Raw genomic sequence first — 20,894 nt, forward strand, 5'->3', positions numbered from 1 at the left:
TTAACAGTCCAGCAGAACTTTTGGTGCATGGTGATTGCGGATGTCTTATTGTCTACGAGAATCGCAGAATCTGGCGTAGGTGAGGCCATCGATGGAAGAGTGATCAGGGCGTACAGTAAGTTTCATGCATATTCATGAGGCTCCCCTCCACTTGAGCTACCGTATTACATTTTCCTCTCCTTCATGTGCAAGGAGAGTAATGTCAACTGCTCCATATGCTTTCCTAGATGTTTTTTGAATGCCGTAAGTCTTATGTACTTGTCCTTTGTTGCTTCGGCGATGTCCTTTTCCCAGTTATCGCAGAACGGACACGCCGTAGCAGAAACATCATTCACTGGTTCCTCACCTTGTAACACAAATGCTCTGAGTTGCGATCTTTTCTCATTGATCTGATGCTCTGATCTTAAATGATCTTCGTAGGCTGGTGAAGATGAGAATGGAGTATGCTGACACATCTTGCACACCCAATCTCTACGGTGGTTGCAGAGCTCGTGCGAAAACCACCGATCTAAAGTACCGAACATCTTCAACTCGCATTCTTTGAACGTACAGATGTAGGGTTTAAGATCTCTAAATAAGTGTTCCCTATATTCTTGTAAGCATTCTTTACACTAAATAAAAGTGGGAGATGGGTGTCTATACTTCCATGCAGCATGATCATTAGCTACCTGCTCCATGCGACAAGATAGGCATTGGAATGGAACACCATACTGGATGGGGATATTCTCGAATGCCCTCAATGTATGAGTTGAAACATTGGGCTTGTCCTCGCCGACTGTAATATCGTCGCAACTCATCAATTCCTTAGGGTAAGTTTCAATATGTTTGAGATATTGACGTCGTCTTGTCAATGCTTTTCCAAGACGGGTAATCAACCAATCGTCAACGCCACTGGCAAATTCGTATTGTTCTTTTATGAGACAAATATCAACATTGGGATCGAACTCAAGTTGATATATGGCCGCTGCAATGACATAGTCGTCTGCATTCGAGATTCTTCGAATGATCTTAGAAGCCCTGAACAAGCCTGTGTTTGCACTTTCCATTGCGCTCGACAGTTTTTGTAGTTCCGAGGATTCACCAGACTCCATAGTGATTCCCTCTTTGTCAGAGTCGCTAAGCTCTTCTAGAGGCCATGACTCGTTCGCTTTCTTTTGGGTGAAAATTAATCAGACTGGATGTCATTAGCCAGATTTATATTAACAATGGGCTTACATACCTTCATACAGAAATTTTTGGAGAGTTCCCAGAATCGTCATAACTGTGCGTTTCAACTCTGTACTATCTTTGATGCAAAACTCGCAGATCTTGCTCAATACATCATCTCTAAAGGTTGAAATACTGCAAGCCCATGCCTCAAATTGCCTGAATATACACTGCATACGTAGTAGGTATGAGACGCGATCATAACCCTGATTCTTAGCGTCGGGCGGGTTAAGGTCTTGAAGTACTTGAATAATGCATTCATAACGTGTCTTGCAATCCATGCAACGAAAATATATATTCCTTCATCTTTGTCAAGCAATGGAGCTTGCATTCCACTCTTCTCACTAGTTCTATAGGATGTCATGATTCGATTTTGTGGTCTCAAAGTCTTTATGACGAGTTGTTGTGGTATAATTCCAAGATATTCAGAAGTTACATCGTTGTGGATTTCATTAGGATTTATATGCAACATACGTACTGTATAAATCCGTTTCCACGAGATGCGCTAAGCCAATACAACATATCTACTGTATAAACTCGCTTATCTGAGACGCTCTAAGCTAGTCTTAATCTAGATTATTCATTCTATGTTTTATATTCCATATTCCAGGTAGAAGACTTTCCAACTCACAATTACCCAATCATGCGTTCAAGGATTGTTCTGTAAGGGAAAACGTTTGTTTTGGACTGATTAGACTCCCCTATGTCATGATGAGAGAATATTAAGAACAATCTTGAAAGATCAATATAACACATTGATTATCTGTTCCGTTTGCTCAAGAGCTGAACTTGGTGTGTGGACCAGGCCATATTCTACTTTAAGCTTCACTTTCTTCCATTTATTTTCTATCACGGACAGCAAAACCAGTAGAAGCAAAGACTTGTACATTATACGTATGTATCTATTAACTTTCCGAAGCTCGTCATTGTTGTACTTCAATACGGACCCCCCCCACAATACTCAAATCACCATCCCAACACCAAAAAGGGTGAAGATGGTTTCCTACTCACTCAATGACGATGTCCTCACACACATAAATGGCGAAATGTGGGCGAAAAATCGAGGAGTAGTCAATCCGGCAAATTTCTCTTGTAGATGAAAAAGGGCATGCAATGATCATGCATATGGGCGGAAATCTTTTATAAAGATATCGGGACTGTCCCGACCTGAATAGCCAAAAAATCTGTAGATTCAGATTTGTTTCAAATTTGAGACCATGACTTCTCTTAAGATACTAAGAAGACCTTGACCAGTTAAAAAGTTGAAATATCGACACTTTTTGATTCCGTGCCGATCCTTCGATTAGAGTTTCATATGGCCAACTTTCATACTAGGAGGCAAATCCTCCTCTTTAGTCCCCCAATCACTTTCCGTATCTCCTAAAAATAATTCCAATGTCTGTCCCTCGGTGAAGAATTCATGTCCACTGTGTCACATCAAATCAGCATTACTTTCCAAATTCCACGATTGGGGAACAACTCACATCCAATTCTTATTCCACAGCACTCCATCTACCTTCGCACTCTGTACAAAAACATTCCTCACACCTCCATCCCATCCAACGTTCTTGATCGTACTCTTTTTTCCATTCTCATTTGTGAAACTCAGAGATTCGAAAAAGGGCGGGATGATAAGATAGACATTTTGTCCAGGGTTGGGGAACAAACCCATCATTGAAAATGCAGCAAAGGAGGCCATGGCGCCGGTATCGTCGTTGCCAGGTAAACCAGTGGTTGAGGTATTGAAATATGCGGGTATGTACATATGGGCACGGGATGCTGAGAGAGCAGGACGACCGGCGTACTAGCGAGGGGTTAGCAGTGCATGTAACTGATAGAAGGGGGAGACGAGCGTGGTAAAGAAACACTGTCAAGAAAGAAGGTTCATTTCCGATGTCCGTTAAACCACTAGTATGCAGATAATCGAGACGAGCGATGAAGTTCTCTGGCCCACCAACTAGATCGATTAGAGTCGCGATATCATGCGGTACAAAACTATTCAGTTGTCAGTAGAGAACACCACACCAAAAGCGAAAATACCCACAATTGATACTCCCAAATACTATCCTCAAAAGTTTCCTGTGGATTACTTGTTAAACTGCAAAAGGAATCCAACGGACTACAAAGTATCGGATCCTGATACCCCCACGTCCCGTTTAAATATTTCGGCTGAAAGAATCCTGTAAATCCTGTATCTACACCATTAATAGACGAAGTTTGATCTTCTTTCCACAGATTCTGCCAATTTGTCGCGCGATGCAAGTATTTCGTATATTCGGGTTTCCCTAAACCTTTGCCGAGAGTCGAGATACAGAAATCGTTATACGAATACTCTAACGTCCTAGAAATACTTCTCGAGTTCGTGCCGAAACCCAAGTAATCATAATCGAGGTATGGTATATAGTTCAAGGCTTGCCATGACATGAGACCACCACGGCCTTCGTTGGACCATTCTAGTGGCTCGTTTTCTGCATCGTTTACCACAGCTTCATAAGCTAGTTGCCAGTCTATGCCTGTGACATTCTTCACGTATGCATCGGAGATAACATTGTCGGCGTTTGAACCACCTTGAGTAAACCCTTTACAGAGACTCATACGACAATCTGGAAGCCAGCCAAGGTTCTGGTAGGTTTCAAGGAGACTACGTATCATCTCTGATAAAGCAGATGGATCGACGATAGTGAGAAATGGGAGCTGAGATCTGAATGCATCCCATATACTGTTAAAACATTAGCACTTCCTCGTCCAACCTAACTAGCCTGACTTCTTACCAGTAGAAAGAATCAAAGTATGGTTCGCTACTTTCCCATAAGGGATTCTCCCCAGTATAGTTTTGCGGTGACATCATAGTCCTATAGATTGCACTATAGAAGTTGGTTAATAGTGAAGTATCACTACCATTACCAGGTTGTATAGTCACAACACTCAGTTTCTCCCTCCATGCGTTCTCGGCCGTCTCCTGCAGCCTAGCAAAGTCCCAATCAGTAATTTCACTTTCTGCATTCTGACAAGCTTTCTCCGAACTAATGAGACTCACGCCCACTCTAGCGCTAATAGTTCCATCACTTGGTGCTTGAAAGCGAACGAATCCTCCAGCTTGAATGTAGAAGAGATTTATGCCTCTTGTGACGAATAATTCCTTTGGTTGTGTTCCTGCTCTGTTGTTGACCCATATCCCAGTGTCCAGGATGCTTGCCCCGGAAAAGTCAACGCAAACGTATGACATGTATGAGTCACCACCGAAACTCGGAATGAAAGTCCCATTGGCTTTGATACGCCCATCGTCAGCCACGCTAATGGTTGCGTTCTGTCTACTCGCACTCAAATCCGTCAGATCCATGAGAATGAGCGGGCTTAAGGCCGTCCCATTGGAAGATTTTTCTACTGGAAAATTGAAGTGATAAAGAGCAGCATGCTCTGATACTGTCATCTCGGCATGAATGCCATTTGTTAGGTTTAATCCAAAATATCCTGGCGTGGCCAACACCGAATCCAGCACATATGGCGTAGCTCGATCTGTGATTAAGAATTTGCAGTTGTCAATCACATCATCGGGACAGTAGGATGGAAATAAGGGGAAGTTTCCCAGGGAAGGATTTCCCCCTGTACCAGAATCATGCATATGTGAGAACCCAGTTACATTGCTGCCATCCGTTGAGAATCCTGCGGTATTTTGGCCGTCAACATCAGCGACCGCTTTAGCCATTCCGTATGGAAGGGTGGCACCGGCAAAAACATTTCCACCATTGTCAGTGCCGATGAGTTGATTGACATACTGGAGCGGGTCGAATGTACTCGAAGTCAACGTTGTATTAATCGTGCTCCATTGAGCTATTGCAGGAGATGACAGCAAGAAGGCAATAGAAGCTTCCAAGTATTTTATAGGTTTCATATTGAAGAACAACGACAAACGATAAGACAAGCGTTCATGAAACTGTTGGTAAACGGGTGAAGACATGCCACTGTTATAGAGTTCAAGTATTTGTTTTCAACGAGGGGTTATCAACAACCACATTCGTATCCTTGATGCAGTGCTACATCAATCAATGCGAGAGCCTAGCAAGTGCATTGTGATGTCAAGACCTTCCTATAAAAGGCAGGAGTGACGGGAATCGAAGATCATCATTTGGATTGCAGGTGTAGCGTTTGACATGGATTGGCACGCACATAACATGTGATGTGTACAAGTACCTAATGATGCATCGAGAATGTGGTTTCATTCCCAAGGACCGCAAGAAAGGCTTTTATTAATCCCCCGGAACATGGGAATTGATTCGATAGCAACCCAGAAAGCAGGATTATATTCAAACGTTAATATCTAATCGCGTTCAAGAGGGATGCATGGCTCTAACTTAACGTTTTAGAGTCTGTGAAAAAAGCATCATGCCGAGGTTTTGCTGTAAGTTAATATTTCTTCAAGATTAGTTTTATATAGCGACATATTTCATTGATATCGTTCTCCGCAAGTAAAGTATAATTCAATGTTCTGATGCTAAGAAAAGATGAGAAATTCTGCTTCACTATTTCATCGATTGAGAAAAGATAAGAAGAGAAAAATATGCTCGTAAAAGAGGAGAAAAAGGAAAAGGTAGGTTCTAAAACAAGGTACGCCATACATATATACTTAGAGAATACAAAACCCCTCATCTACCTGCTATGTAGATACTCTGTATAAATTCATTGTTCCAAAAGAATCTCGAGAGCGGTGTCATGGCCCTCATAATTTCATCTCATTTACTGAACTCTTCATATTGCAACCAAAACCCATCCTCAGTCCAAACATCTTCCAGAATCAATCGCGAGCAATCCTATTTCTCAAATTGAACTGTTCAACATCTCAAACCGAGTATCAAATATTTGAAGTCGATATGGTTTCCTTATTATTAGTTTCGTCGATTCAGGTACATCCATCAGTGGCTTAGTAGTCTATCAATTGGTTGTCTCAAATCGTTGTAAAGTTTCGACCTGTGAATTATTCGAATTTTTGAGATCCTTTGATAGTGATGATAGTGAACGTCACAAAAATCGAGTATTGATATCAGGCATGAGTTTGAATATTGTCATATTTATGGATCTCTCTCCATACTGAGAAGCATAGAGATGGGAATACAGACTACGGAATATGGGCTGGGAAGTACATGGCATACAATATAATAAGGTATTGATGTGACATGAGACTACCCGACGTCAACTGCGGAAAATTGCTTTCAACAAGTCAAAGACTGATAAGTTTACAAAACTTTGTAAACAATTTCAATACTAATGATTGTAATTGAGCGTAAGATAGAAAAATCACAGGTTCAAAGATTTGATTCATTAAATTCAAAATGATACTTTTTCACGTCCACGTTAACCGTAATAACAAATGGGGTATAATGAAAAGCAAAGTGCTTCAGGACGAGCTTTTATTTATATGTGATACACCATATAGCCCAAACCCCGTAAAGATTTCCCATTCCCAGACCATGATGTAAATAATTTACTCGTCATCTTCTTCCTCATCGGCCTCAACGGTGGTTTGTGCGATACGGTCCAAATCACGTTGTCCGGATTGAGTGATACGACGACCTCCCTTCTCCTCATCTTGCTCCAAAACACCGATCTTCTCGAGGGATTGCAAAACGTGACGGTCAACAGATCCGGAGGCGTTAACGTGGTGGGATGGTCTGGAACCACGGTTCTTGGTTGAACCGTGGACCTTGGTGAGACGGCCGACACCGACGGTTTTGCGGAGGTAGATGTGACGGGCGTTGGCAGCAGCACGAACGTAGTACCAGTCGATAGATTGAGGTGGGAGCTCGTTGGATGCGCTGGTCTTGACGGTATCAACCCAACCTGCAGTAGAAAGTATCTTCGTTAGTGATTTGTAATTTTCAAGCGCATTTCTGCGCCAATGTAGTAATTAAGGATGGAGTGCATAAATCAGTACGTACCTGGAATTGGGAGCTTTCCTTGTCTCTTCAAGAAAGCAGCATATGCATCAATGAACTTTTGAGCCTGAATTAACCCGTCGAATCAGCATAATTCCGTCAGCGGAGATCTTTCGACCCCCTCACACCTGCTCATTTATCGACAAGAGAAGGTAGTTTGCGAAGTTTTGAAGATTGATCAAATGGGATGGTGTAAATGATTGATATTCCAATTCGCCGTCGCAAATCGAGATCTCAAGTTCATTCCTTTTCAATTTCACAGCTTGTAGAATTGTGTATACTTACGTCAACATCGCGAACAGTGACACCACCCATTTTTGCGGTATTTGGTAATATGTTCGAAGGGTTTGTCGATGAAGTTCTTTGGGCGGAAAGGAAATTGTCGTGGTTCGAAGTTTCGAAAAAAGATGTTGAAAATGAAAATTATCCAAAGTGCGGGCAACAAAATTACGCGAGGAGAGGCTTTACCAAAAATAGACTAGTTTCGAAATATCAGACCTTTCTTTCTCGGCTTCCCGATCCCATCCATCGTATCTCGTATGGACTTTGCTATGTTTATCCGAATCACCCGAGCCCGAAACTATAGTATAAATAAAGTTCGATAAAAAAATGAAGCTTAATTGATTGAATCGTGATAAGAAAAACTCGACATTGCATTAACCTTAATCTTAACATATGAACTTTAAAAGGTTGATTTGAACGATTAGATCAAATCCGGTCGTATCTGAGGCATAAATTCACAAGATCATGCCATCTAGAATCTAGAACGGGTTCGATTTCTTTGCCAATATTTTTTTCTTCAATATTCTGGCTTGAACTGATGCTTCAAGATGTACAAGTTGGATGGCGTGCTAAAACCCTATGCAATCGTTGCTCAGGGCCAAACGCAATGGCATTAAGTCTACTCGTAGCAATGAATTGTCGAACTTCCGAACGATTATCAAACCTAAAGAGTGGTATCGAATCTGGTCAACGTTCATTTCCAACTGCGATTTTCAAAAGCCCATGTTTCAAAGTTTTCATGAACATCGAATGTCTGAAATCTACCACCACGCAAGTTGTGTTACTGTTAAACACAGATCATGTGCTATTTTGTTATCATAGATAGAGATTGAGCTGTAATCATTATACCTGTTCTTTTGACATAAGTTTATATCTATCTAGTATCCAGAGCTCATGGATTCACTGGCCCATGAACTAGCTATAAGGAACAGCTCTTATCAATGTCTGAGTTCTATCATCTCGTTGAGCATTTTGGAATGTTTCACGTGTCGGAGAGTGAGGAAAGAATCGTCAAGTCATCCTATGATGTAGCCAGTGCATAAAATCTTTTTATATGTATACAGTTTCCGAATGTTCTAAAAATATTCGCTGAAGGGAAAATTATGTACAAAGTTCCTCAGCATCCATCTAGATGCAATTCCTTCAAGGGTACTGTCATGTGTCTGTGCAGATTCACATGCCTTATATCCTCATCCAAAGATTTATTTAAGCGATACGGAGTAGGCAGTCGTCTTGAAGACAGCATTGCTTCCTATTTCTCATTAGTTTTTCGCCAAATCAGATAACTTAGAGGGGGGGGGGGCCTTACCAGTGAATGGTTCGGTACCAGCTTGAATCGTCGTGAGATATTGGCTGGCTGGATATCCTTGGTTGGAGGTCAAGTATGTAAGGAATGTCTTCAAGTCACCAGAGAAGCTATTAACTGTGCTGGAAGCGACGAAGGAATAGACTCTTGTGGCACCGTTGAGTCCAGAGAAGAGTTTCCATGACACTCCGGCAATGGTTGGGGTTGCAATGGGCGTTGATCCGGTAGATGAAATTGGTCCTGCACCACCCTGAAAATCGTTAGTCTCCGCAGCCTAATCAAATTAAGAGAAGAAGTAATGGTAATGGAAAACTCACAAGAGCACTAAGCCAGATCATGATCTCATAGTTCGCGCTGCCAGTACCAGTAGTTGAGGAGAACAAATCGTAGGAAACGTCAGCAACGATGTTAGAGCCAGTATAACTAGAAAGGTTGACGATCAGCTAGGTTCATTGGACAGATGTGAAGTAACTAACCTCCATTTCCAAGTAGTTGGGATGGTCGAGATAGCAGAAACCTGCTTAGCTGCCATATTAAGCCCTACGTTTGCATAAGACTTGACTTGGGAAGATCCTCCCGCCCATGACCAACTAGTGGACCAGACAAGAGAATTGCTCGTGTCTGAAGTGACAGTTGAGCATTGAGAACCAGTAAAACCGGTAATGTTCCAGAGATTTTGGAAGACGGTATAAGTGCCAGTTGCAACAGTATCCCATTGGCCACACATTGTTGTAGCCCGCTTCTCAAGAGTAGGAGTAGGAGTAGGGGAGGCAACAGTAACTGTTGCCAGGACTAGAGAAACCAAGGACTGGGTGAACTTCATGGTGATAGGAGTGAAAGGTAAGAGAGTTAGAAGTGCGTGGAGTGTTGAATGAAGGGAATAGAGAGCGAGCAAGGCTTATATTTATATAGAATCCATCACAAGTATCATGGTACAAGCGCTCACTCGTGGAAACATTGAGCGGAATAATAGGGGGACATTGCCCAGGTAGACCCTGCGCTCAGTAGATTGATCAAACCTAAGAAAATCGCAATATGCAGTTATCTGCACGAGGACCAAGATTCTATTGTGGTACAGCTTCGGTATCTAAGGACCTTTGAATAAACTCCCTGATTTTCGGAGTATATCTAGGGTGGCTTGTGGCTGCTTGACAGCCAAGCCAAGATGCTCTCCACTTTTTTGCTAATGAACATTTGAAATTAGGCGATTTGTAATTATACAGAGTACAATAATGATCAAGAAACCATAATATAAAAAAAGATAACACTAAAATTAAAAATAGAACCCCCGGAAAACTCCTTGAAGATTGACTGACCCATTTACATCTATCCCATTCACTTATAAGTGGTTGAAAATCACATAATAATATTTTCGCATAATAATTTACAGTGTCCAAAAAACAATATTAATTGCTCAACTCAAATTGAGTTACGATTAAACTATTAATACGAAAGAATCTTCGAAGGAGGAAAACAAAAGTAGAAGAGTCAGAAAGGTTATTCAATTCACTAACCATTTGATGCCCGTTAAAATGGGTCTCATTCGGCACCCAGGGACCAGAAGGCTTGAAGCCGCACTTTGGCAATTCTGGCTAATATCGCAGGAAACGTGGATAAAGTCGTACAACCTTGAGAATTACAAGGGAGGAGATCTCATGACTTACCCCGGATTCTTCAAGAGAGGCGAATAGTGAAGATTATGCCTAAACTGGACTGACGTTTATGATGATGAATGATTCCCTTCGTGGTAAAATTCCTCCATGTCTGACAACTGCAGTAGTGCAAGAATATGAGACGACCCATTCTCGAATCCTTACATACTCGAGGGAGGTTGATTTGGCACAAAAATACATCTCGATGTTCACATATTCTAGTAAGCTGTACCAATAGAGCTTCTTAACGAAACCTAGTTCCATCCTGTCTGTCAAGCGATGTTCGCAGATCATGAACTCAGCGCGAAAGCAATCCGAAATATGTCCTCCAATTAAAATCTCAAAAAGAAGTTGTGCACTCGGGACCATGCTTAGATTATTTTCATAATTCTCTTCTTCGCTGTAGATTCAGTTGTACGGTGATAACCTGTTTAACTAATACGGCATTGTGCTCGAAATTGGAGTAAGCTGCTTTCAGGCGTTCAGTTGATCCAGAATCTAGATGATTTTGAGGGTTTGTTGAATTGCAAAAGATCAGAAATCAACTTGCATCATATGCAAAACATCAGACAAATGGTGGAAATGTAGAAGAATACTTTTCAGCTCAAAGAAATATCGACTTGATCTTACCTTACAGGAACCTACAAAGGGACCCCTTAAATACATCCAAGTTATCTGTAGTATGATAACATGTCGCCAATTACCTATTCGCTCGCTGCGCTCAACACTTGGTGTAGATGATGAATGTTGAGTTGGGTAATAGTGTCCCTTATGATATTAGGATTCGAATGTGCTCTGCTCTGTGGAATTGTCATCGAACAGAGAACGTGAATGTGGCATGAAAAGGCGGTGGGGTGCTCTTCATCAGGTGACATAACCCTGTTCACACGCTTGGGACTCTAGCGGCTCTGGTCTCCACACCTCACCCCAACTTCCCCTCGAGGAAATCATCAGATTCGATATCGTATTGCATCATAGAAACGCGATAACTTTCCTTTCATTAATTCTTAATTTGAAACATAGAAGAGAGTCGCGTCTCTGAATACATCAAATTGCCCAATAGAAACGGTCGATCGTATTAGATGGAAAAGATCAAAGAATCATTGATATCGCGCAGAGTACAGTGACCATTGCGACAAGTTGAATAATTTAGCAGAAGTACATCTTGCTGAGATTTCAACATCAACAATGGCGCCTGCGGCATCGATCGCTCAAGCGACTAACAAAGTCAAACGGCCTATGTCTATTCAAACAAACGGCATCAATTCATCGACTTCGTCTCCGTCCCCATCAATGTCCGCTGGAAGACTACCATCCGGTTCCAAAAATTCCCAAAACTCAGCTGCAACAAATGGCGCTGGAAACTCTTCGGGAGCTCGATCTGCGAATCGAAATCGCTCAGGGCACACACTTGGTCGAGGAATGAAGAATAATAGTGCAGGTATAAGATCTGGCAGTGTTGCAGAGGAATTCGTTATACAACAAGTTGCGCAATCACAACCATATGGTAAACCTCTTGTTACATTCAGTGGCTCGTACACATACTAAAATCTCCTAGTCAAAACTGAGCACTATATTCTTCACAAATACCGCAAAAGCCCCCCCTCTCTGATCATACACCTTTACGCGACGCATTTCCGATTCGATCAACAACAAAACAGTTTTTCCTACACTTCTCCAATGAGAGTACTCCTGGATCACCTCAGACAGAAAACCATACCTCATGAGTTGGTGGATTATTTTATACTGAACGAAGTAGCTTTCTACGAAGGTTGCATGATTGTCCAGATCCTCGATCACAAATCTGTTGCTCCCCAACAACCCTCATCTCAACCGAAGGAGGGAAGTAAGGAAGGCGTTTCGATTCATACACTCAGTAGTTATATTACACCATCTCCATATGCCTCGTACCCTCGACCCGACTTAGATAGAAGTAGATCGTCGAAAGAACAGAGTAACGATGGCTCCACGAAATCAAGAACATCTGCTCAGCAAGATAAGGAGAATATGCCTGCGCCGGGCACCTCGAACGATTCCCAGAAAAATAAAACAGTCCCTGCACCAGCAAAACTCAAAGTGACAACGTGCGTGCTGTTCCCAACACCTGTTAGTACCTATGTCGAAATTGCTCGTAATTCTACTGCACCTCATACACCAGATGTGGACAAGCGCCAAGAACGTTCCGAAGGAAGTACATCAGCTACATTAGCGCAACCACCTACACCACTTGGAGCTGTCCCGCCAACTCCCGGCTTGAATATGCCACCAGCCGCGAAAAGATTGAAACTGGCCAAATCTGAGTTCAATTGCGGCAATATATACGCAGCAGAAGCTCAGATTATCCTAGCCACTACAGCCCCCTTGGCTCTCGAGCCTGCAAACAGTGCAACAGAATGTTCACGGCTGCTAGAATCATTAGCTCATCCTATGCACTTGGAGAAGCCTCCTCAGCCCAAGTCCCGTAAAAGGACAGTCGCAGAAATGGCTGCTGATGAAGCGCTTGCTGCAGACGAACAACGCTATATGCTCATTTTGGACGAACAACGTTTTGCAACTGTTGCCCGGGGCGCCGGAGGTATTAATGTAGCTGATGGTGCTGGCCAGGCTGGTGGTGGATTCGAAGCCCGATTTGAGAAATTTAATGCTCTCACCAATATCAGAAAGGATATCGAAGACAAGAAAGCCTTGAAGAAGGCAGCGGAAGCAGAGGCACAGCGAAAGTCTAAGGCAGAGGAGGAGATTCAAAGGAAACAAGAGATAGCTGAAGCTCGACAAAAGGAGATAGAAAGACGTCAAAATTTGGCGGCAAGACAACAGGCGGCGCAGCAACAAGAAGCTCAGCGACGCGCCATAGCTCAACAGCAGCAGCAGCAGCAGCATTCACAGGGTTTGCAGGGTATGCCTCCTCAAACGCAAGGCCCCCATGCACATCCATCTCAACCCAATGGAATCGTCTCAAATGGTATGCAGGCGCAACGGTTCCACCCTCATCAAGGTACCCAGGCCCAAATGTCTTCACCAATCGTTCGAAATGGAACTCCGCACAGCCAGGCATCGCCGACAGTCAATAACGGTATCGGCAATAACCCAATGCAACACTCTACGTCGAGCATGGGTGGCAGTCCCCCTCGTCCAGGCTCTGTTGTTCACCAAAACCATCCTGCACCCATTGCAGCTCATGGTATGGTGGCTCAAAGAAGCCAGCAAAGCCATGCAGGAACACCTCGTATGCATAATGCGACTCCTAACATGCAATCCACTCCTTTGAATCGCGGACTCACACCAAGGATGAGCCAAGGGAGCCCACTGCAAGGCGTGATGGCCCAAGCACCTGGAATGGGCCAGATTGGAATGAATTCGGCTCAAATGCATGTTCAAGGTATAAATAGCATGTCGCCCGTCGAAACGCAACAATATTTGATGGCGTTACGAGCTCAACAACAGCAGCAGATGCAAGCTCAAAGTATGAGAGTAATGCCTAACGGACAGCAATTGACTCCTCATCAAATAATGCAGCACCAACAAATGAGGCAAATGCAGATGCAAGCGAATGCTAATAACCCCAACCATCAATTGGCTCAAAATTATCAGAATCAATTAGCTGCTATGCGACAAGCTGGCATGCCTCAGAATATGAACATGAATCAACAGTTCATGGGGAACAACATGAACATGCAGAATATGCAGGGCATGGCATTACAGCAGCAAATGCAACAACAGCAGCAACAACAACAATTACAAATGCAGCAGCAGCAACAACAACAACACCCCCAGCAGCAGCAACAAATGAACCCACAGATCGCCATGGCACAACAATATATGCACGCTAACCCGATGCAAACCCATCAGCAGATGGCCGCTGTATATAAGCAACTTTACAATAGAGAGATGGCATCTGGCGCACATCCTCAAGGCCTACCAGACCTCTTGAAAAAGAAATTACAAATGCAAGCCCAGAACATAGTACTCCAAAACTTCAAAGCGAAGATGCAAGCGGGTGGGCAGCAAGGATTCCCGCCAGGTATGCAGATGCAAAATGGTATGGGTATGGCAAGACAACCAGGCATGTAGGAGGTGTATTGTACAGGTGTATTATTATGGGTAAATTCGCGTTTGACCTGATCAAGGAGTTTGAGTTGAGTGCAGAAAGGGCACTACTTTGGTTTGGGCAGGCGCATTTTAGGGATGAACATCACGGGGCACACGATTGTACATATTACTCTGGTTTGAAGATTGGAAAGAATAAGGCGATACAGGGGGATTGGCTAGGTTCGATAAAGGATTGGCGCAGCTGTATTCCAGGGATTTGAAGGGATTATTATTTCTCGTTATATGGACAGTTATCTAGGTACTACTAGAACAAGATAGTTCATGACTCACTATCAAAAACATTCAACGCCTTCATGAAAACCATAAGCTTTCTTTCCGAATCAATCCCCTTCCTGTTATACATCAAGACATCACATATGTCTGATCCAAAAAAAATGCTATACTTGTACGTTGAGCTCATTTCAAAGATTGCTTTTTTGTGCCTCCCTGTGTTCTTTCTCCATCCTCCTCCATTCATCGTCACTTCCTGTCCATTTGGGTTCTTCCACACAAAATGCTTCTCCCCATTCTAACCTCTGCTCTCTTCCCTTCCACACATCCTCACTGCTCTTCCCTAACTCTCTATTTTTATCATTAGGATCTCCATATTTTCTCTTCTCCTTTTCAATCCATCGTGCCTTGATCAGTTTGGCCTTTTCATTATCGGCATACGTTCTCGTTTTCATACAAAACCAAAAGTCAGACCATGACTCGCTACAATCTCGTGCGGAGCCATATCGATATAAATTATTAAACTGGCCGCCAAAAGACTGACAATAGAACGCTGCATCGAAGGCTGTGCGGCAAGACATGGTTGTGGGAAGGAGTTGGATAGAGAGCGGCTCCGAAGAATCGCTTTGGGCAGGAGCTTGAGTGGAGGGTTGAGAATGGGAAGGCTCTGCTGGAGGTATCCGGGGTACACAGTTATATTTTGTACTAGAAGAATGGGTGTCGGCCTCCAATTCCCGGAGAAAGGAATTCAGTTCTTGGTCTGCAATTTCATCGCGAGAGAGAGTTTTTGTTTGAGGTTTGGTTGCGGAAGATTGGGGAGACGAGACTGGGTCGTTTGAATCTAAGGAAGCTGGTTTCTCCGCAGAGGGAGCAGATGATGAAAACCAGCCCATTGTGTAGGTTGATGTCGTTGCAAATTTTGTCTTTCGAGGACTACGAGGCTGAAGGTTGTGGATCTTGAAAACAAAATTCAAACACGCGGGGAAATTCCTACCGATTTTCACGTGACAAGGCTATCAGTTCTTTTCGAGATATGACGACACTGCTTCCCGCCTTTTGTTTGGCTTGATTTGAGCCTTCTTCCAACTAACGCTCGACGGAACTTCATTTCTTTCTCCCGAATTCTGTCACTGAATAAATAAATAAATAATACTACAAACCATGAAGGTATATTTTCAGAGGTAGGCGCAAATATGAACAGGCGCATCTTGTTCAACCCTACGAGCGTGCCGGCGTTACGTACCCCGCGCTCTCCCAGGCCTCAAACGCGTGCTTTTGGCAATGTCGGGAATTTTGCTAGAGTCGGCCTGAAAGAACTGAAGTATGATAGATTGAAGGGCATGAAAGGTGTAAGGAGAGAGAGTACGCAAATTGGAGAGAATGAAAGTGGGCATATTACTGCTGGAACTAATGAGGGAATCCTGTTCTTGGATAGTGAGTTCTCATACTTCTTGATAGGATCATAAGTTCAAAACAGCTCACTAATGTTCTTTTTTGAAGATATTTTTCCAATAAAGCTCGGATGGCTTCTTCGAATACCTTGGTACGGAAGAATGGATTCAGGCCTACCAGATATTCTTTATCGGTTCAATAATAAAGTGTTTTCCAAATACGATCCTCTGAGTTTAGTGGAGCGTGCGATACCCTCCAGCGTCCCTTTAAAAGTGACAGAGATTCTACCCCGACTTAAGGAGGGGGGCGCGTTCATCAAGTTCTCACACGATCGCAGCATAACGGCTCAGGAAATAGAAGCGCTTATCTCAGGATATTTGAAGGAGAAGCCAATCAAGCCTTGGTTCAACCCCTTTCGACAAATGCGAGCAAAACTTGTACGCGGCAAACCATGGCTCGAGGATTTGTACAGATTCCCAAGCACTCGAATCCGCGTTGAATTTGTGCCTTCTACCCCTGGCGGCGAAGTAGCCGAACTTTCACAAGAGGTTATTTACAGCTTGTTCCGGAAATATGGAAAAATTGCAGAGATATCTTCACAGCCGTCGGATTCCAAAGTTCTCCCAAAGTTTGCTATGCTTGATTTTGCTAATATTAGGCACTCGATCATGGCTAGAAATTGCTTGCATGGCTTAAAAGTTACTGAGGAACTGGGTGGTGGAAAATCTGGCACCATACTTCGACTGTCATTTGAGGCTAAGATGCAAGCCCATCATATCAGAGAATGGCTTACCAGTCACCCACGTGTCGTTATTCCAGCTGTAGCCGCTATCCTTGCTACTGTAACCGTCGCGGTTTTTGATCCAATTCGAACCTTTTTTATCAAGGCACATATCGATCATGCTTTCAGTCTGAAGGACAATAAGATCTATGCATGGTTCGCAAGTCAAGCAAAGGACGTTTTCTCTTTCCGTGTGCACAAAGCAGAAGAAGCAAGCCTTAGTGCCATTTGGGATGATAGAAAGCAAGCCATTGAAGATTTACAAACTTGGCTTATGGAGACTGCCGATACTTTTATCGTTGTACAGGGTCCAAGAGGATCAGGCAAGAAAGAGCTCATCATTGATCAAGCTCTTAAAGGTCGACCAAATACTTTACTTATAGATTGCAAACCTATCCAGGAAGCAAGGGGCGACTCGGCCACTATTGCGGCAGCCGCTGCCACCGTTGGATATCGTCCGGTTTTCTCCTGGATGAACAGTTTTAGTAGTTTGATAGATTTGGCTGCACAGGGTACAATTGGCGTTAAATCTGGATTCTCAGAAACCTTGGACTCACAGCTTGCCAAAATTTGGCAAAACACTGCAACTGCTCTAAAACAGGTGGCCTTACAAAACCGAAAGAAAGATGATAAGGACGCCAATTTGGCCGACGATGATTGGCTTGAAGCACATCCAGAGCACAGACCTGTGGTCGTCATTGACAATTTTCTACACAAGAATGAGGACAGTAGCATTGTTTATGATAAGATCTCGGAATGGGCAGCTGGTCTCACTACTTCTAATATTGCTCATGTCATTTTCTTAACAAATGATATCTCTTACTCTAAGTCCTTGAGTAAAGCGCTTCCAGATCGAGTTTTCAGACAGATAGCGCTCGGTGATATCACACCACAAGTAGCCAAGAAATTCGTCATCAGTCATCTAGAAAATGATCCAGAAAACCCTAAAGACAACACGGAGAAGCTTTCAGAATCTCAACGTCGAGAAGATCTTTCAGAACTGGATGAGTGCATCGAAGTCCTGGGAGGCCGACTGACGGATTTAGAATTCTTGGCACGTCGACTGAAAACTGGACAAACTCCGAAACGCGCCGTAGCTGAGATTGTCGAGCAAAGCGCCTCAGAGATCATGAAAATGTATCTATTATCTGCTGAGAAGGGAGATCGGAAATGGTCAGTCGAGCAAGCATGGTACCTGGTCAACTCTCTTGCTGAGAACGATACTCTACGATATAATCAGGTCTTGCTCTCTGATACATTCAAGTCATCCCTTATGTCGTCGGCATCAAACGGAGAGAATGTTCTCGAAGCACTCTCCGCAGCGGAATTAATCACAATCAAGACCTTCAAAGGTCGTCCACAAAGTATTAAAGCTGGGAAACCAGTGTATCAAGCTGCCTTCAAGATGTTAAGCGAGGATCGCGTATTACGAAGCAGACTTGACTTGGCAGTTCTTACCGAGCTAACTAAGATCGAGACGAAGAGTATTGATAAGTATGAGAATGAATTAGTCATGCTCGGTACTTTACCTAAGCAGCCTCATGAGGTTGGTCCTCGTATCCAATATCTGTTGGACAAATTAGCGGCGAGTCAAAGAAAGGTTGAGGCTTGGGAAAAGGAAATGGGATCTTTGAAGAAAGTTTTGATGGTCGAATATTGAGATAAAAGAGCATCATATCTAGTATATACCCAACTCAATTAATGTATAAGTTTGTCAATTTCAATTTGAATTGTGGTCTAACATCTTGGTGATAAGTTAGACTACAAAATGTTCTAATGTTTGAGCATGGGATCTATATAACTGGCTAATTTTAATGACTATCCGCGATATGGCATGCATCTCAATCATGTCCTTCATAATCAGCTTCTCGCCACTGATGATCCTATTCTCAGCTTGATAGTTTGAATATAGCCGGTGACAAGCACCCACTGTACCAGTTACATGGTTGAATATTCGCATGGTTCCATTCCTTTAAATCACTTTGCTTGAATTTGATTCACTGGTTCGAGATCACATCAGAAATCAAAGATCAATCAAGGACATTTATTGAGGGTTTTTTGTCAGGTCTACTCCATTAGAGGATCACTTCAAATTATTGAATGTGTTTTGTCATACAATTTCGGAAATTCTCATCACAATGGTTGCAATGGTACCGTAATGTGATTTAGAGCTGAGCTTGGATTGGAAACTGTTAGATATGTGTAGGCAGAGAATATGACTACTAGTGATGGTACTAAATTCACATAGTACTTTGACTGGCTACAGCCTGTTATTCACCTGAATGAACATACCACTTATGTAACTTTGCAATACAAGTAACAAGCGAACACTACTAGCGGGGCCTTAGCGAGGCAGCTTTGCACTTGTATTCCCCCTCCTTTCCTTTAAAGTCGCCCATCTTCTCAGTTCAGAATAATTTAAATCATCAACTCTTTACAATACCAAAACATTCACAGACTTCAAACAAACATTCAAAGACGTCAAAAAAACAATACATTCTATCTTAAATCAGCAGTAATGGCTTCCCAAGTCAAATTCCTCGTCGCCTTGTGCTTCATTCTCATCAACGTTTTGGTTAATGTCCAAGGCTACGAATTTACCATTGGTCCTCATGCCGATGTTGATATCACAAAGGTAAGCTAAACCTAGCTAATTAATCATTTGAGCTAGCTAACAAGCCTAGTTTGAGGCCACAATCACTGTCCCTCCATTCTCTAAAGTCGGCATACATAAATTCGGAGCAGGTTGCACCAATCAAGCTCACAGTTATGCTCATGAGAATCGTCTCAGCGATCACAACCCTGGTAAATGGGAAGTGGATATGATGCAGTATGTATTTCTGGCGTTGCACATGACATTAGGAAATTAACTGGTAGCTTTGTAGTGGTACTGGTGGTATTGCCACAGACAACAACATTTTGCCAGGCGATAAGATTCACAATACTATTGAGTATGGTACCGACACTCATGTTTCTATCAACAATGTCACTATCTTACCTGGTCCCCAAAGCATCAGCGCCGGTCAGAAGACAAGAACAAAGACTGATGTCGTAAACATTCGTAAGTGGCCTTCCAAATATGCTAGCATGTAATGTTACTAATCTGAAAACAGCACAAGAGGTTCCCACTGCTGGAAAGTTGAACATTGTAAGTTTGATTAGACCCTGTTCTTCAGATGACCAGCTACTAATTTAATACCACAGGTGAGACTTTACTTCCGTCCAAGTGCTGGCGGTGTTTGGGATTTTGGACCAATTGTCTGGGAGAATGTTATCATCACTTCTCGAACAACTGATTCCTCGTGGTGCAGTGACAGGTAAGTTTTTTAATCCCTATATTCACGATCCGGGACTAACATATCGATAATCTAGCTGGAAAATCAGTGATGATCTTAAGATCACTGGTGGTAACAAGTTTTGGGGAGAAGGGGACCAAACAATGTGCCAGTATGATCGTATGACATGGGAGCCTTCTAAAAAAGACAATTGATTCGCGGGTAGTAGTACGGTACAAAACATGGTGAAGGTGATCTGGACTTACGGGATAGGCAATATTCATCTCGTGGGATATTCTGGTCAAGAGCTCCTTGAATTTTGTATCAGCGTATTATATTTGATATCTTGAGGGATACTTAAGTCGGACGAAGAAAAATACAATGACGCGCTCATTTAAAATGTGGTGTCTCCATACTATAATGAAATTGGTGATCTGATTTTGCAAACCTCTGTTTATATACATATATTCTCGGCTCTAACTCAACATCTGGACTTCATCGAAACCTCCCTACCCTGATCATCCTAGCTCCCATCTCAAACTTACTGATATTGCAACATGCATTGCATTGGTAGATATCTGACACGTGTATACCAACTAATTTCATCCAGTTTTCCAGATATCCTTCCAGTCAAATGTGAGGATGCCCGTTCAAACTCTTGTAGTACCAACATTATTTTGCTAACTAGTCACTACTATTCGATTCCTTAATGACCAGTTGAAGTGTTTGATTTACGTAAGGAGCACGTGC

At 42.8% G+C, this 20,894-nt stretch overlaps 8 protein-coding genes across 8 annotated transcripts; 3 read left to right on the plus strand and 5 right to left on the minus strand.

Annotated features, from left to right (window-relative positions):
- Positions 1 to 164: 164 nt before the first annotated feature.
- EAE97_000337 (uncharacterized protein) lies at positions 165 to 1,091 on the minus strand (the record flags this gene model as incomplete). The annotated part of the gene is made up of 2 exons (XM_038870847.1): positions 165 to 585; positions 643 to 1,091. 2 exons carry the CDS (start codon positions 1,089 to 1,091, stop codon positions 165 to 167), a joined length of 870 nt encoding a protein of 289 aa, XP_038738208.1.
- An 890-nt stretch (positions 1,092 to 1,981) lies between these two features.
- On the minus strand, positions 1,982 to 5,654 carry EAE97_000338 (uncharacterized protein). Its single transcript, XM_038870848.1, has 5 exons — positions 3,978 to 5,654; positions 3,251 to 3,925; positions 3,075 to 3,201; positions 2,691 to 3,010; positions 1,982 to 2,633 (listed from the first exon to the last, which is right to left on the minus strand). The coding sequence occupies exons 1-5, from the start codon at positions 5,162 to 5,164 to the stop codon at positions 2,510 to 2,512; spliced, it is 2,433 nt and encodes an 810-aa protein (XP_038738209.1). The 5' UTR covers positions 5,165 to 5,654; the 3' UTR covers positions 1,982 to 2,509.
- Positions 5,655 to 6,494: 840 nt separating this feature from the next.
- On the minus strand, positions 6,495 to 7,451 carry EAE97_000339 (uncharacterized protein; the record flags this gene model as incomplete). Its single annotated transcript, XM_038870849.1, has 3 exons — positions 6,495 to 7,041; positions 7,140 to 7,203; positions 7,422 to 7,451. The coding sequence occupies 3 exons, from the start codon at positions 7,449 to 7,451 to the stop codon at positions 6,686 to 6,688; spliced, it is 450 nt and encodes a 149-aa protein (XP_038738210.1). The 3' UTR covers positions 6,495 to 6,685.
- A 1,169-nt stretch (positions 7,452 to 8,620) lies between these two features.
- Positions 8,621 to 9,547, minus strand: EAE97_000340 (uncharacterized protein; the record flags this gene model as incomplete). Its single annotated transcript, XM_038870850.1, has 4 exons — positions 8,621 to 8,670; positions 8,728 to 8,974; positions 9,042 to 9,147; positions 9,201 to 9,547. 4 exons carry the CDS (start codon positions 9,545 to 9,547, stop codon positions 8,621 to 8,623), a joined length of 750 nt encoding a protein of 249 aa, XP_038738211.1.
- Positions 9,548 to 11,564: 2,017 nt separating this feature from the next.
- On the plus strand, positions 11,565 to 14,447 carry EAE97_000341 (uncharacterized protein; the record flags this gene model as incomplete). Its single annotated transcript, XM_038870851.1, has 2 exons — positions 11,565 to 11,883; positions 11,935 to 14,447. The coding sequence occupies 2 exons, from the start codon at positions 11,565 to 11,567 to the stop codon at positions 14,445 to 14,447; spliced, it is 2,832 nt and encodes a 943-aa protein (XP_038738212.1).
- Positions 14,448 to 14,887: 440 nt separating this feature from the next.
- Positions 14,888 to 15,589, minus strand: EAE97_000342 (uncharacterized protein; the record flags this gene model as incomplete). The annotated part of the gene is made up of 1 exon (XM_038870852.1): positions 14,888 to 15,589. The coding sequence occupies one exon, from the start codon at positions 15,587 to 15,589 to the stop codon at positions 14,888 to 14,890; it is 702 nt and encodes a 233-aa protein (XP_038738213.1).
- A 92-nt stretch (positions 15,590 to 15,681) lies between these two features.
- On the plus strand, positions 15,682 to 18,989 carry EAE97_000343 (uncharacterized protein). The gene is made up of 2 exons (XM_038870853.1): positions 15,682 to 16,130; positions 16,197 to 18,989. The coding sequence occupies exons 1-2, from the start codon at positions 15,890 to 15,892 to the stop codon at positions 18,527 to 18,529; spliced, it is 2,574 nt and encodes an 857-aa protein (XP_038738214.1). The 5' UTR covers positions 15,682 to 15,889; the 3' UTR covers positions 18,530 to 18,989.
- Positions 18,990 to 19,171: 182 nt separating this feature from the next.
- On the plus strand, positions 19,172 to 20,445 carry EAE97_000344 (uncharacterized protein). The gene is made up of 6 exons (XM_038870854.1): positions 19,172 to 19,504; positions 19,554 to 19,699; positions 19,755 to 19,930; positions 19,983 to 20,017; positions 20,074 to 20,186; positions 20,242 to 20,445. Exons 1-6 carry the CDS (start codon positions 19,388 to 19,390, stop codon positions 20,357 to 20,359), a joined length of 705 nt encoding a protein of 234 aa, XP_038738215.1. The 5' UTR covers positions 19,172 to 19,387; the 3' UTR covers positions 20,360 to 20,445.
- The last annotated feature ends 449 nt before the right edge of the window (positions 20,446 to 20,894 follow it).

The sequence above is a fragment of the Botrytis byssoidea genome, assembly GCF_014898295.1.
Source record: "Botrytis byssoidea strain MUCL 94 chromosome Unknown BBYS_001, whole genome shotgun sequence".
In the NCBI taxonomy this organism is placed as follows: Eukaryota; Fungi; Ascomycota; class Leotiomycetes; order Helotiales; family Sclerotiniaceae; genus Botrytis; species Botrytis byssoidea.

Excerpts from the sequence above, each read along its gene's own strand:
- EAE97_000338 (XM_038870848.1), bottom strand. The coding sequence starts at position 5,164 with ATGTCTTCACCCGTTTACCAACAGTTTCATGAACGCTTGTCTTATCGT. Across the intron at positions 3,202-3,250 it reads AGTATTTGGGAGTATCAATT|TTTTGTACCGCATGATATCG; the intron begins GTGGGTATTTTC and ends ACAACTGAATAG. Across the intron at positions 3,011-3,074 it reads ATGAACCTTCTTTCTTGACA|TACGCCGGTCGTCCTGCTCT; the intron begins GTGTTTCTTTAC and ends ACCCCTCGCTAG.
- EAE97_000344 (XM_038870854.1), top strand. The coding sequence starts at position 19,388 with ATGGCTTCCCAAGTCAAATTCCTCGTCGCCTTGTGCTTCATTCTCATC. Across the intron at positions 19,931-19,982 it reads GACTGATGTCGTAAACATTC|CACAAGAGGTTCCCACTGCT; the intron begins GTAAGTGGCCTT and ends ATCTGAAAACAG. Across the intron at positions 20,018-20,073 it reads CTGCTGGAAAGTTGAACATT|GTGAGACTTTACTTCCGTCC; the intron begins GTAAGTTTGATT and ends TTAATACCACAG.
- EAE97_000343 (XM_038870853.1), top strand. The coding sequence starts at position 15,890 with ATGAACAGGCGCATCTTGTTCAACCCTACGAGCGTGCCGGCGTTACGT. Across the intron at positions 16,131-16,196 it reads GGGAATCCTGTTCTTGGATA|ATATTTTTCCAATAAAGCTC; the intron begins GTGAGTTCTCAT and ends TCTTTTTTGAAG.